The following is a 12,386-nucleotide window of genomic DNA, read 5'->3' as shown; positions in this document are numbered from 1 at the left end:
CACGAGAATTACGGATTATTAGAATCGAAATCGAAATCGAGAAAAAAAGGTTCATCATTCGATATATCGATCGTTGTTAAAACTCACGATCGATTTTATTATTAATTATTTATTTATCGATCGTTATCGGGAAAATTTTCGTTTTTTTCTGGGTAAATTTTCCGTTCCGTTGTTTGTTGTTTTTTAATGACGTCATCGTTGTTGTTACTGGATAATTTGTTGAGGCTGGAACGTTATGTGTTCCAGCAGGATATGTTTATTTATTTATTTTGTTATCTTCTGCTTTTTTTTTGTGTTTTTTTTCTAAGGCGAAACCACGCGAATTCGTTTGGAGGTTCCTCACGTTGACCTTGAAAAGAAAAAAAAACTTTTCGATCCTTAAAAGCCGCCATTTTGTTTTTTTTTTTTATTGATTTATGTATGTGAAACAAAAGCAAAAGTTAAAAAATTCCTTTCAGTTTTTCTTTTTAGTTCATATGACATCTTAAATAATTGAACATGATCCAAAAATTATTACGGTTTTCACGGATCGTTTCGTTTCCGGTTAATCGATATTCGAACGAAAAAAAAAAAAAATTAAACAATTATTATTATTATTATTAAATTAATTTATGTGCGTGTGAAGGAATCGTTTAAAAAATTAATATTCGAATCGTATATATATATATATATATATATATATAAGAAAAATGGTGACAATTTTTACATCATGTCGTCGAATTAAAGTTAATTTTAATTTTAATTTTAAAAAAAAAAAAACGGTTACCTTGATTTTAATGAAAAAAAAAAATAATTACTGTTATCGCGTAGTATGTATTATACGTGATAAGGAAACGTTATTTTTTTAAAGGTAAAATAATAATAATAATAATAATAATGATAATAATAAATGCCGTAATAAAATTTTTTGCAAAGAAAAAAAAATTCTTCTAGTCAAGACAAGTAAACTTGTTGCATTTAATGTTGACATTAAAAAAAAAAGTTGCGTTGCAGGGTCAAAACCGCAAAAAAAAAAAAAAAAAAGTTTTTGCGGTCGTTAATTTTTTCTTGCGTTAAGTAATCGAATGATAATAATAATATTATTTTTAGGGTAAAAAAAAATTTTTTTGCTAAAAGTAATTCGAAATTATTTCAAGTTTATTTTTAAAAATTCAAACAATGAGTTGGAAGTTGAGGTTTGCGAGAAATATTATTTCGGAAGAAACAAACGACAAACGACAAACGCGATAGTTTTCTCCTGATGTTTGTTGTTTGTTTGTATTTTTTTTTGGGAGGGGGGGAGGAAGGCATTAATTACTTCTCCCATTTTGTCATTCGATCGGATTTAATTTATTAAACTTGCAAATTCCATTTTAGGCAACGACGTGAAAGAAAAATAATTATTTTTATCATCATCATCATCATCATTATTATTATTATTATTATTATTATTATTATTATTATTATTATTATTATTATTATTATTATTGTTGTTGTTGTTATCATAACGAAACGAGGCAGGAGACATAAGGAAAACATTAAAATAAAATTTACGTCATTTAAAAACAATGAGATTTAGTTTTTTTTTTTTTTAAATTCGATTGGTGATATTTTTTTTTTTTCAAACGCCTTCGTCGTCGTCACTTTCCCCCCGTTATTATCATTATCATTATTATTATTATTATTATTATTATTATTATTATTATTATTATTATTATTATTATTATTATTATTATTATTATTATTATTATTATTATTATTATTATTATTATTATTATTATTATTATTATTATTATTATTATTATTACCTCATCAACCGAAAGGAAAAAGAAAAGAAATGAAAGAAAAGAAAAAATCTTCCGGCATTTGAGGTATTTATTTAATGAAATTAACAATAACACCCACAGTCGGTCGGTCAATCGGTCGGTCGTTATGTTTTCTATGTTTTTTTTATGTTGGTTATGTTTCGACAAACTTATTGTGTTTGGTAAAGAAAAAAATGTTTGTAATCGAACAAAGCATTAATATAATTATAACAAAAAAAATTCGGTGAGAGATAATTTTTTTGTAAATTACATTTCCGGTTTTCTATTGAAAAGTCCGTTCGATTTTTCAAATTTCTTTTTTTTTTTTTTTTTACTTTTAAACCGGAAGGAAGGGGAGGGAGGTAGTAGGGAGGGTGAAAGGGGAGGGGGAAATCAATGAATTAAAAAATCAAAACCGTTTTGACCTACCCCTCCCCCCCTCGCTTCGTTTCATTCGATTCGACTTCCTTTCTTCCTCTTCTTGTTTTTTTGTTGTTTTAAGTTTTGTAAAAAAAAAAAAAGAAAAAGAAACTAAAAAAAATTTTTTTTAATAAGTGATAAGCGTTATCGCACGCGCGTTAACGCACGCGTTTACGCAATTAAAAAAAATTTTAATTAAAAAAAAAATTTTTTTTACCCGGGAGACTCGAGTTGGTCGATTTTATAATTTTTTTCTTTTTCTTTTTCTTTTTCTTTTCTTTCCTTTTTTTTTTATTATCATTATTATTCTCATTATTATCATTATTATCATCATGCGCAAGTTTTTTTTTTTTTTATCAATCACGGTCAACTGGATAAACTCGTTTCTCGTCGAAATAATAGAACTTGATACTGAAATTTTTATTAAATTTATAATAAATAGAAGGGGAAAAAAAAAAATGACTTAATAACCGACGAGTATTTGTCATCATCATCCGTATCCGGTTTTTACAATTCACCTATTTAATCTCTCCTTTGCATTCATTTCCGTTTTGATATTCTTACTCGTGCCCCCCCTCACCCCTCCCTCTCTCATTTGTTATTAAAAAAGTTTTATTAGGATTTTTTTTTTTTTTTTTTTTTAATCTTGATATATGTGTGAATAAAAAATAAAGGGGGGGGGGTTTGTTCGAAAATAAGTATTATTAATATGCGTTCGTGTGCGTGCGTGAGTGCGTGTGTGCGTGTACGTTAGAGGATTTACGTCTGAAAATATTTCAATAATTAATTACATGATTGATTGTGGTAGTTTAATTTAAAAAGAATCGTTTCGTTCGTTTTATTCTCTTTATTAAAATTTATATCGAATCCATTGATTCGAGGTCGATTGTGCGTGAGTGCGTGCGTGTGCGTGTGCGTGCCTAAATGTTTTTGCTCAAATTGCAATAATAATAAAATACCTAGAAGGGATGTGAGTAAAAAGAAAAAAAAAACTTGTCCCAGAACTTGTGGCGAAAAGTGTTTGTTCGCCACTACGACCAAAGGCCAAAACCTAAATCCCGTGTACAACTAATATATTAACCCCGTGTTAAATTGCAAAATGTGTGCGAGCAGGTACGCACACGCGCACTCACGCACGCACTCACGCACGCACGGAAAAAAAAAGTAGAATGAAAAATTTTTGCCTCCAAGTCGAGGAAAATAGTTTTTGCTGCATATATTATAAAACGGATGTTAACGACAGAATTTTTTTTTTTTTTTTAAATAAAAATTATGTACATAAAACGATTAAATCGCGGCACACGATGGGTGGGAAATGATAATAATAATAATAATAATAATAATAATAACGGGAAATTTTTTTTTTTTGGGTGATTAAAAAAAAATCGGTAATGAAAATTGTCGTTTGATAACTTTTTTATTTTTATTTTTTTCATCGGATACAAATTTCTTTATTTTTGAGGGGAGAGGGGTGAGGGGAGGTTGGAAGGGTGCCCGTCGTAAGTGAAATAAAAGCAGGGAAAGTAGAAGAAGAGAAAAAAAAAAAAATTCAAAAGGTAAAATTATAATTAATTTGAGTAATTTTTTTTCCTTTACACTTTGTGTAATAATAATTACACGTTCTAATTTAAAAATTTTTTTCCCTGTTAAATTTTTATTAATTACTTTTTTTTTTTTTATACGGAGTTTGAGATGTTTAAAATTTCGCAAACAAAGGTCAAGAGGTTAAATTTTTTCTCTCTCTCTATTTTTTTTTTTTTTTTTTACGTACGAATGCTCGTGTGTACTAATAATTAATGATGCAAAAAGAAAAAAGATTTTTAATTATTGTATTGTATTCTTATTATTGTTATCATTATCATTATTATTATTATTATTAAAAATTTTTTTTTGTAAATTTCTTAACTCATTGTTATACTTTTCCTTTCATTATTTTTTTTTTTTCTTCTCAATTTACAATCAATTGAAAATAATCAGAGCGTATTTTTGTTGTTGTTGTTGTTATTATGTGAGTTATAAGGAAATGGAAAATTTTATTTATTTATTTATTTAACGGTTTATTTTACATTTTTGATTATTATTAATTGATAAAAAGTTAAAAAATGGGATTTAAATGAAATATTTTCGGTTGAATTTATCATTGTTTGTTTGTTTTTTTTAAATTTTAAAATAAAACGCGGGAAAATTACATTTGAAAATGGCGGAAAAATGACGCCATTTAAAAATGTTACGTTTTAAAACAAAGATGGCGGCGTTTTAAATATGACGTTTTAAAGATGGCGTTTTAAAGATGGCGTTTCAAGATGGCGATTTAAAGATGGCGTCTTGAAGATGTCAGTCGTTGTGTCGGTGTGAAAGTGAAGCAATCGGTTTTTTTATTTCTTTCTTTTTGAACGGGATTTAATAAATATTTTTTAATAATGGCGATTTGTTTTGCAACAATAATTATTTAATTTTAATAAAGTTTTATTTATTTAAAAAAATTTTTTTAGGTTTTTAATTTAAAAAAAAAATTTTTTTTTTTTTGTTTTTAAATAAATTTATTTATGTATTTATTTTTTAATTATTGATAAATTAAACATAAATTAAAGACAAAATTAAATGTCCTTTATAATTTTTTTTTTTTCCTTTTTTTTAAACTTTAAACAAAAAAAAAAAAAAAATTAAATAAATTAAATTAATTTATTTTATTATATTTTAATGATGAATTTTCAAGACTGCAGATGATTTAAAAAAATTTTTTTTTTTTTAATTTAATTAAATAAATAATTTAAGTGAATGTAAAATTCTGTTTGTAAAAATTATTTTCTTTTGCCATTTTTTGTTTTTTTATCTTTTTGTTGTGATGATTTTTTAATTCAATGCATTTATTTCCAAAAAAAAAAAAAAAAAAAAAAAGGTTTTCTTTCCCACCATTACATGACCATTTCGACATTATCACAACTCGATTATAAACATAAAATTTCATTTTCAAATTGATTAATTTTGATATTCAAAAGTAATAACATTAGAAGAAAAAAAAAATAAAATTATTGTCGGATGAGTACAAAAGGCACAAACACAAAAATTTTAAATGCAAATTATAATAATAATAATAATCGATTGTGTGTGTGTGTAGAAAAAAATGAAAAAACAAAACCATGAATGATGATGAATACTTTTAATTAATGAATATACAAAAGTATTATTATTATTATTATTATTATTATTATTATTAAATCAGTCAAAGAATTTTTTATTTTTTTCGATTATTTATTATTGAGTATATTGTTTTTTTTTAATAACTGAACGATAAAAAAAATTAATTTTTTTTTTTCTTAAACACATTTTTAATAAATAAGGGACAATTTTAAAGCTATTTTCACAATTTGATATTTTTATTTAATTAAATCTATTTCCAATCTTTTGTTTCACCTTAAAAAATAAAATCGACAGATGAGATTACTTAATAATAATAATAATGATGATGATGATGAGAAAAAAAAGAAAAAACTAATTAAAAATAAATATTTTTATAACATATTCTCCCTCGTTCATACAATTGATGATAAGCTATAAACACATAATAATAATAATAATAATAAAAGGATTTAATTAATTTATTTTTTACCATAAACTTGAATTGTTTTTTTTTCGGAAAAAAAGTTTTTAACGATAAACACTTGACCGATTGCACTGACTAGTATAAGAATTGTTTCTAATATACTCCACCACATGACTCTTTCGTTAAGGTCTTCTGCTCTTTTCCTTCCTTTAGCTTCTTTTAACCTATGATGAGTTTGAAAATCATCTATTTTGGCCAAGAGTTTGTGTATTTCTTGTGCTGATGATTCCATCTATACAAAAAAAAATGAAGGAATTGAACTCTGATTGTTTAGAATTCGAAATTAAAATGTTTATTTTAACATTTCGAATATTCAGTTTGGTAATTTGTGTCATAATCGATTTACCTGTGTCATAACTGTTATGTGTTCCCCTAATCCAGGTAATGGCTGCTCTTCTCCTACTTGAAAATTCATGTAAACTATCTTATGTGAAAATGTTGAAAATTCATTACTAAAACAAGCAGCATATATGCCTGGAATTTTGGGTGTGAATACGTGAGAATCGAATTGAGTTTTTATTTGCTTATAAATTATTTCTTTATTTGGAGCCTCTAAAATAACGTCAACATCATATTGTCCTCCAGTAACGACCTGAAAATTTTTGTCATTAATATTAATTAGTAAAAAAAAATCACAAACTTAATTTTAACAAAAAATTTTTTGATTTTTTTTAATAGTAAATTCCGCCAATAAAATAGGTATTATTTTACAAACTTATGACAAAATCAAAATAAAACACATCGTTTTGCATTAAATGCTACACGTTAACAGTACCTGAAATTCTAAGGTAACAGAAATATTCATTGGAATATTTTCATAAAAACATTGTTTATCGTTATCGCCTAATTCAAATGTAAGCTCAACGCCAGCAACCGAAACAAAACAAGCTATTATAGCCGTTATTGTTAATAACACAATTCGTAAATGCATATTAAATTAATTTATTTATAGCATTTATAACACTAAAATTGAATTTCAATAAAACTTATCAGTGATACACAATAAATATTTTCCGTTTTTTTTTCTTTTTTTCTTTTTTTTCTCTTTAATAAAGCCGAAATAACCAAACCCCGTTACTTCGTATCCATTTTATTGACAGTGAATTTTTTTTTACGTGGCCGGATATTTATATGTTAAATTACATTTAAAAAATTTTTTTTAGGGCCCTGAAAAGTCAAATCACTTATCCCTGCATATATTTGTAGTAGAATTTAATTTAATCATGATATTATTCCGTTACTAAAAGAATTTGTTTAATTATTTAAAAATGTTTTATCATTTTATTATTATAAATATATCTTGACGTTTTTTTTTCATTTTTTATTTTGAATAAGGTTAATTTTTAAAAATGTCTAGCTTAATAACAGGAGATTGGGTTTCTCTGGAAAATGATGTTTACTTTAGGTAAGATATATACCGATTACAAGATATTAATGACAGTTGATAAATTAAATGTTAAAAAATGTTTTTTATTTCATTTTTATAAGTCTATATATATAAATAAATTCATTGAAATTTAAAATTTAATTTTGTTAATTTTTTTTTTTTTTTTTTTTCTACAGGAAATTTGAAGTATATCAAATGGAATGGTCACACGACATTGATATTGATAATATTGTCGTAAGTGCCGCTCCCTACGGAGGACCCATCGCCATAATGCGTGATAGAAAAAAATTAGTTAAAGTTCAAGTTACCGGAAAGCCTTTAATTCAAATATTTTCTTCTCCAGGGAATATTATCTCATCCATTGTGGTAAGTTTTAACATGGGATAAAGTTTACATCATTATGTTTTATACATGAATCATTATAAGTAATAAAACACAATTTTTTTTTTTACAGTGGAACAGTGGAGCACTCATACAAATAGGATGGTCTTCCGATGAAGAATTATTATGTTTAAAGGATGATGGTACGGTTCTTGTTTACGACATGTTTGGTAACAGACAGGGTTTATTTTCAATGGGAGAAGAAATCAGCGTGACGAAAATAATTGAAGCAAAAATTTTTCCCAGTTTCAGTGGGACTGGCATAGCAGTTTTAACAAGCAAATTCAGAGTTTTTTTAATTAATTCAGTTAAAGATCCGAAAGTAAAACAATTTCCTCAAATACCAAGTAAATATTTGTTTGATGTATTTTTTTTTTTTTTTGAAATGCACGATTTAAACGTTGAAATTTTTTGTATAAGTGAAATAGAATGATAATTTTACAGATTCTTCCGAACCTTTAAACGGATGGGAAATAGTTTCGGAAAGGGAAACCAGTGTGATCATATCGAAAGGCAGAGAACTTTTTTTACTTAAGCAGGGAATTAATCCGATTAGAATGGTGAGTCTCTAAAATTGATTTAAAAAACTTTCGACTGTTAGTTTTCAAATGTAAAAATAAAATTTATAGGAACCAAATTTTCAAGAAAATTACAAAGGAATCATCGATATGTGCGTTTCATTGGATAATAAACATTTGGCTCTCTTATCGGATTCAATGATGCTGTGGTTGGGATCTTCAGATTTGGAAAAAAAGTATTGCGAAGTTAACACTAATTGCACTTGTAGACCTAAACAAATTGTTTGGTAAGAGGAAAGAAAACAAATAAATTTTTTAAATCCATTAATGATTTTAATGATTATCATCATTATCATCATTTCAGGTGCAGTGCAGATGCTGTTATAATTAATGCTGGTAATCAGTTGGTCATAGTCGAAAGAGGAGGTGCTCAGAGTAGCTTTTTTACCACACCAGTACATTTAGTTACCGAAATTGATGGCGTTAGAATATTAAGTTCGAGCATGCATGAAATGATACAAAAAGTGCCTCAAGTGACTAAAGAAATATTTGGTATCAATTCGACGGAACCTGGAAGTTATTTATTAGAAGCTAGTAAGCAGTACGAGAGAAAAAGTCACACTTCGTACGAATACATTGATTTAGTAGGTTCACACCACACGTATAAATCGACCGATAATAAATAATTAGGGTTAATTAATTAAATTTTTCTTCTTTTTTTTTTTTTTTTTCAGGTGAGCGATAATTTGGAGAAAGCAGTCGATCAATGCGTCAAAGCAGCAGGTTTTGAATTTGATCCGGATGTGCAAAAAATGCTTTTAAAAGCGGCAAAATTTGGGAAAACGATTGCACCGGATATACCGTCAGAGCCATATGTTAAAATGTGTCGAATTCTCAGGGTTCTCAACGGCGTGAGAAATAAAAAAATCGGAATTCCGCTCACTTATTCCCAGTATCCTTTTTTAAAAAAATTATTTAAACGTATTTTTTATCACGACAGTTGGTTCGGATTCCTTAATTATCCCATAAACAGATTGCACAATCTCTCTTTAAGAATTCTCTTGGATAGACTAGTGGCCAGACGTCAGTATAAATGGGCGATAGAAGTCGCAAAATATTTAAGATTACCCGAAGAAGAAGGTTCGAGTCGGATTTTGGCTCACTGGGCTTGCTACAAAGTCAAACAAACGCATTTGGATCAAGAGCAAGTGGCAATAGAAATGGCTGAAAAACTCGGGTACGCTCCCGGAGTTTCTTATAGTATCATCGCGAGCAAAGCCGTTGATGCTGGCAGGACTCAGTTGGCAATCAAAGTAAGAATTCAAATCGATGTACAAATATTTACGCGTACGTTTTTCTAACGAGAATTTCTTTGTTTTACAGCTTTTAGATTACGAACCTCAGGCTGCTCTTCAAGTTCCTCTACTGTTAAGACTCGGCCAACAGAAACCGGCTTTGATAAGAGCATTGGATTCGGGAAACACGGATCTCATACACACGGTTATATTAAAAATGAGAGAAACTATGCAATTGGCGGATTTTCAAATGACGATAAGAGCTTTTCCGGTGGCTCAAAGTTTATATTTGAAATATTGCAGGGAAAACACTCCGGAAACTCTTCGCGATATTTACAGTCAAGAAGATGATTATTTGTCACAAGCGGCTTGTTTCATAAAAGATTTCTACGATCCGAAGGCAAGCAGCGGGGGGGAGGGGAAAGGGGAGGGGAGGGGGCATTTAGAGAAAATAATCTAATTTATTTTTTTGTCAATTAGAATTCGTCAAAAGACGCATCTCTCACTTCGGCAATAGATTGTTGCGTGAAAGCGAAAAATGATTTTTTAAGCAACACGTGCAAGGAACAACAGAAATTGTTAAACTATCAGAAAAATCTAGAAGAGAAATTTCACAGGGATTTCGTTGGTTCGAGTTTACACGACACTCTTCACCTTCTTTTAACTCTATCCGAAATAAAATTGGCGGAAAAATTAAGGTCGGAATACAAAGTTCCGGATCGAAGGTTTTGGTGGCTCAGGTTGATGACAATGGCCGAACTCGGCGACTGGGACGAAATGGAAAAATTTTCTAAAAATAAATCGCCCATCGGTTACGAGGTTGTAAAAAATTTTTTTTTTTTGTTGTTCTTTTTAAAATTCCCGAGTTGATGACCGGGGAAATTTTTTTTTTTTTTTTTATTATTACAGCCTTTCGTAGAAATTTGTTTGAAACACGACAACAAAATGGAAGCTAAAAAATACGTAGCGAAAGTATCGAACGAAACGAAAGTGAAATATTACGTTAAGTTATCAATGTTCGAACAAGCCGTTCAATTCGCGTTCGAACAAAAGGATTTGGATGCGTTGTTGTACGTGAAAAACAATTGCGGAAATGGCGACGAATCCCTTTTGGAAAAATTAAATTCGTACATTGGACAATTGAGTAAAAGGACGAAATTGTTTTGGTCGAATTGATGATGGAGATGATGGAGATGGAGGTGAAGATGAAGATGGAGATGAAGAGGATGACGGTCCCCCCTTACCCTTCCCAACGAAAATTTAATAAAAAAAAAAAAAAAAAAATGTTGGGTTTTTTAGTTTACACAATTAAATTGGGCCTTAATTAATTTCAAAATGAGGGGAAAGAATTACAAAAATAAAATGAAAGAAAAAATTAATTTAATTTTTTTTATTTTTATAAAAATAATTCAATTTTTTTTTGTTATTGTTTTAGTTTTTTTTTTTTTTTTTTTTTTTTTTTTTTGTAAAGGAAAAAAAAAAAATTGGCAATCATTTGTTACTTACAACATAATGGCGGTAAAAACATTGTTTATGTTATTATTGTTTTTTACGTCACGTTGTACGGTTTGTTATTTTTTACCCGAGGACCACGATGGGAATTGCAATGGGGAAAAAAACGTAGATAATAAAACGTGCGAGTATCATAATCGGGATTCGATAGAAAATGTATGCGAAGGTCATCGAGTAGTACATAATTATTTAAGGTCTGAAGAAAAGAAGAAAATTGTCGACACGCACAACGATTTGCGTAATAATTTAACTTTGGGATTTTATAAAAGGATACCGAAAGCTCGTTTTTTAAAAAAATTATCGTGGAACGAGAATTTGGCAGAATTGGCACAAAATCGTTCGATCGAATGCGAAAAATATGAAAGGGAAAAAAAAAATGATAATTATCATTTGGATAAAGGGGATTTGATAGGGGAAAACGTGGCGATTGTTAATGATAATGATGATAACTCGGTAGATGATTTAATGAAATTATGGATTAATGGATTAAATTATTTAAATTACGATTTGATATCGAGATATAGGCCGCCATCGATTGAGAATGAATATGATTTTTCGACGGTTGTTCAAACAATATGGTGGAACACAAGCGAAATCGGTTGCGGAAGATCCAAGTACAATAGATCGTTAGAATGCGATGATGATGATGATTGTTTAAAAAACGAAACGGTTATTAAATTAATTTGTTATTATTTTCCAATCGGTAATAAAATAAACGAATCCGTTTACATTATCGATAAGGGATTATCCCTTCTTTGCCATTATGAAAATTCTCAAATGTTTTGCGCGGAATTCAATGGTACAGATGATGATGAGGGAATCGTGAGAGTCAACATGACGGGTAAAAGTTCAAATCGATCGCGTCAAAAAGATGAAAATGTTAAATTTTTCGATTTGACACCGGTCGATAGTAATGGATCACCTATAAAAAATAATTTTTATGTGTTTTATTTATTATTATTAACGTTTTCGTGGAGCATTTGTTAAAATAATAATAATAATAATAATAATAAAATGGCTTCTTTTTTATTTTTTGTATTTTACGAAACTGTAATTTTTCCTTGCAGTTATTTAAAATATATATATATATATATATATATATATATATATATATATATATATATATAAAACGTAATGATGGAAACGAAATAAATAAATAAATAAGGGTTATTAAAAATTTAAAATAAATTTTATTATTATTATTATTATTTATATTTATAATTTTCTTTTTCTTTTTTTTTACATTTTTTTTTTTTTTCAGGGAAAAAAAATTTTTTTGAACGAGTCTACACTCTACAAAAAAAAAAAAGGTAAAAGATTTAAATTTATTTATATTAAAATAGAAAATAAATAAATAATCAATAAATCGATAAATCGATAAAATAACAATAAGTATTGATAAGAAAATGGATCGTGGATCGTGCGTAAAAAAAAAAAAAAAATTGATTTAATTTTCAAATTATTATTATTATTATTATTTTCTCT

At 27.7% G+C, this 12,386-nt stretch overlaps 3 protein-coding genes across 3 annotated transcripts; 2 read left to right on the top strand and 1 right to left on the bottom strand.

The window, feature by feature from the left end:
• Window positions 1-5,803: 5,803 nt before the first annotated feature.
• Window positions 5,804-6,739, bottom strand: Phum_PHUM412770 (transmembrane emp24 domain-containing protein 7 precursor, putative; the record flags this gene model as incomplete). The annotated part of the gene is made up of 3 exons (XM_002428927.1): window positions 5,804-6,040; window positions 6,155-6,400; window positions 6,584-6,739. 3 exons carry the CDS (start codon window positions 6,737-6,739, stop codon window positions 5,804-5,806), a joined length of 639 nt encoding a protein of 212 aa, XP_002428972.1.
• Window positions 6,740-7,157: 418 nt separating this feature from the next.
• Window positions 7,158-10,565, top strand: Phum_PHUM412760 (vacuolar protein sorting, putative; the record flags this gene model as incomplete). The annotated part of the gene is made up of 11 exons (XM_002428926.1): window positions 7,158-7,213; window positions 7,372-7,561; window positions 7,650-7,923; window positions 8,021-8,136; window positions 8,206-8,381; window positions 8,459-8,738; window positions 8,829-9,046; window positions 9,128-9,407; window positions 9,478-9,760; window positions 9,883-10,208; window positions 10,299-10,565. 11 exons carry the CDS (start codon window positions 7,158-7,160, stop codon window positions 10,563-10,565), a joined length of 2,466 nt encoding a protein of 821 aa, XP_002428971.1.
• A 336-nt stretch (window positions 10,566-10,901) lies between these two features.
• On the top strand, window positions 10,902-11,976 carry Phum_PHUM412750 (Ves G 5 allergen precursor, putative; the record flags this gene model as incomplete). The annotated part of the gene is made up of 2 exons (XM_002428925.1): window positions 10,902-11,811; window positions 11,969-11,976. The coding sequence occupies 2 exons, from the start codon at window positions 10,902-10,904 to the stop codon at window positions 11,974-11,976; spliced, it is 918 nt and encodes a 305-aa protein (XP_002428970.1).
• Window positions 11,977-12,386: the final 410 nt, after the last annotated feature.

This window comes from Pediculus humanus, genomic scaffold (assembly GCF_000006295.1).
Source record: "Pediculus humanus corporis 1103172108180 genomic scaffold, whole genome shotgun sequence".
Taxonomy (NCBI): Eukaryota; Metazoa; Arthropoda; class Insecta; order Psocodea; family Pediculidae; genus Pediculus; species Pediculus humanus.
Note: the sequence above shows the minus strand (reverse complement) of the source record. Positions and strands in the feature narration are given on the sequence as shown.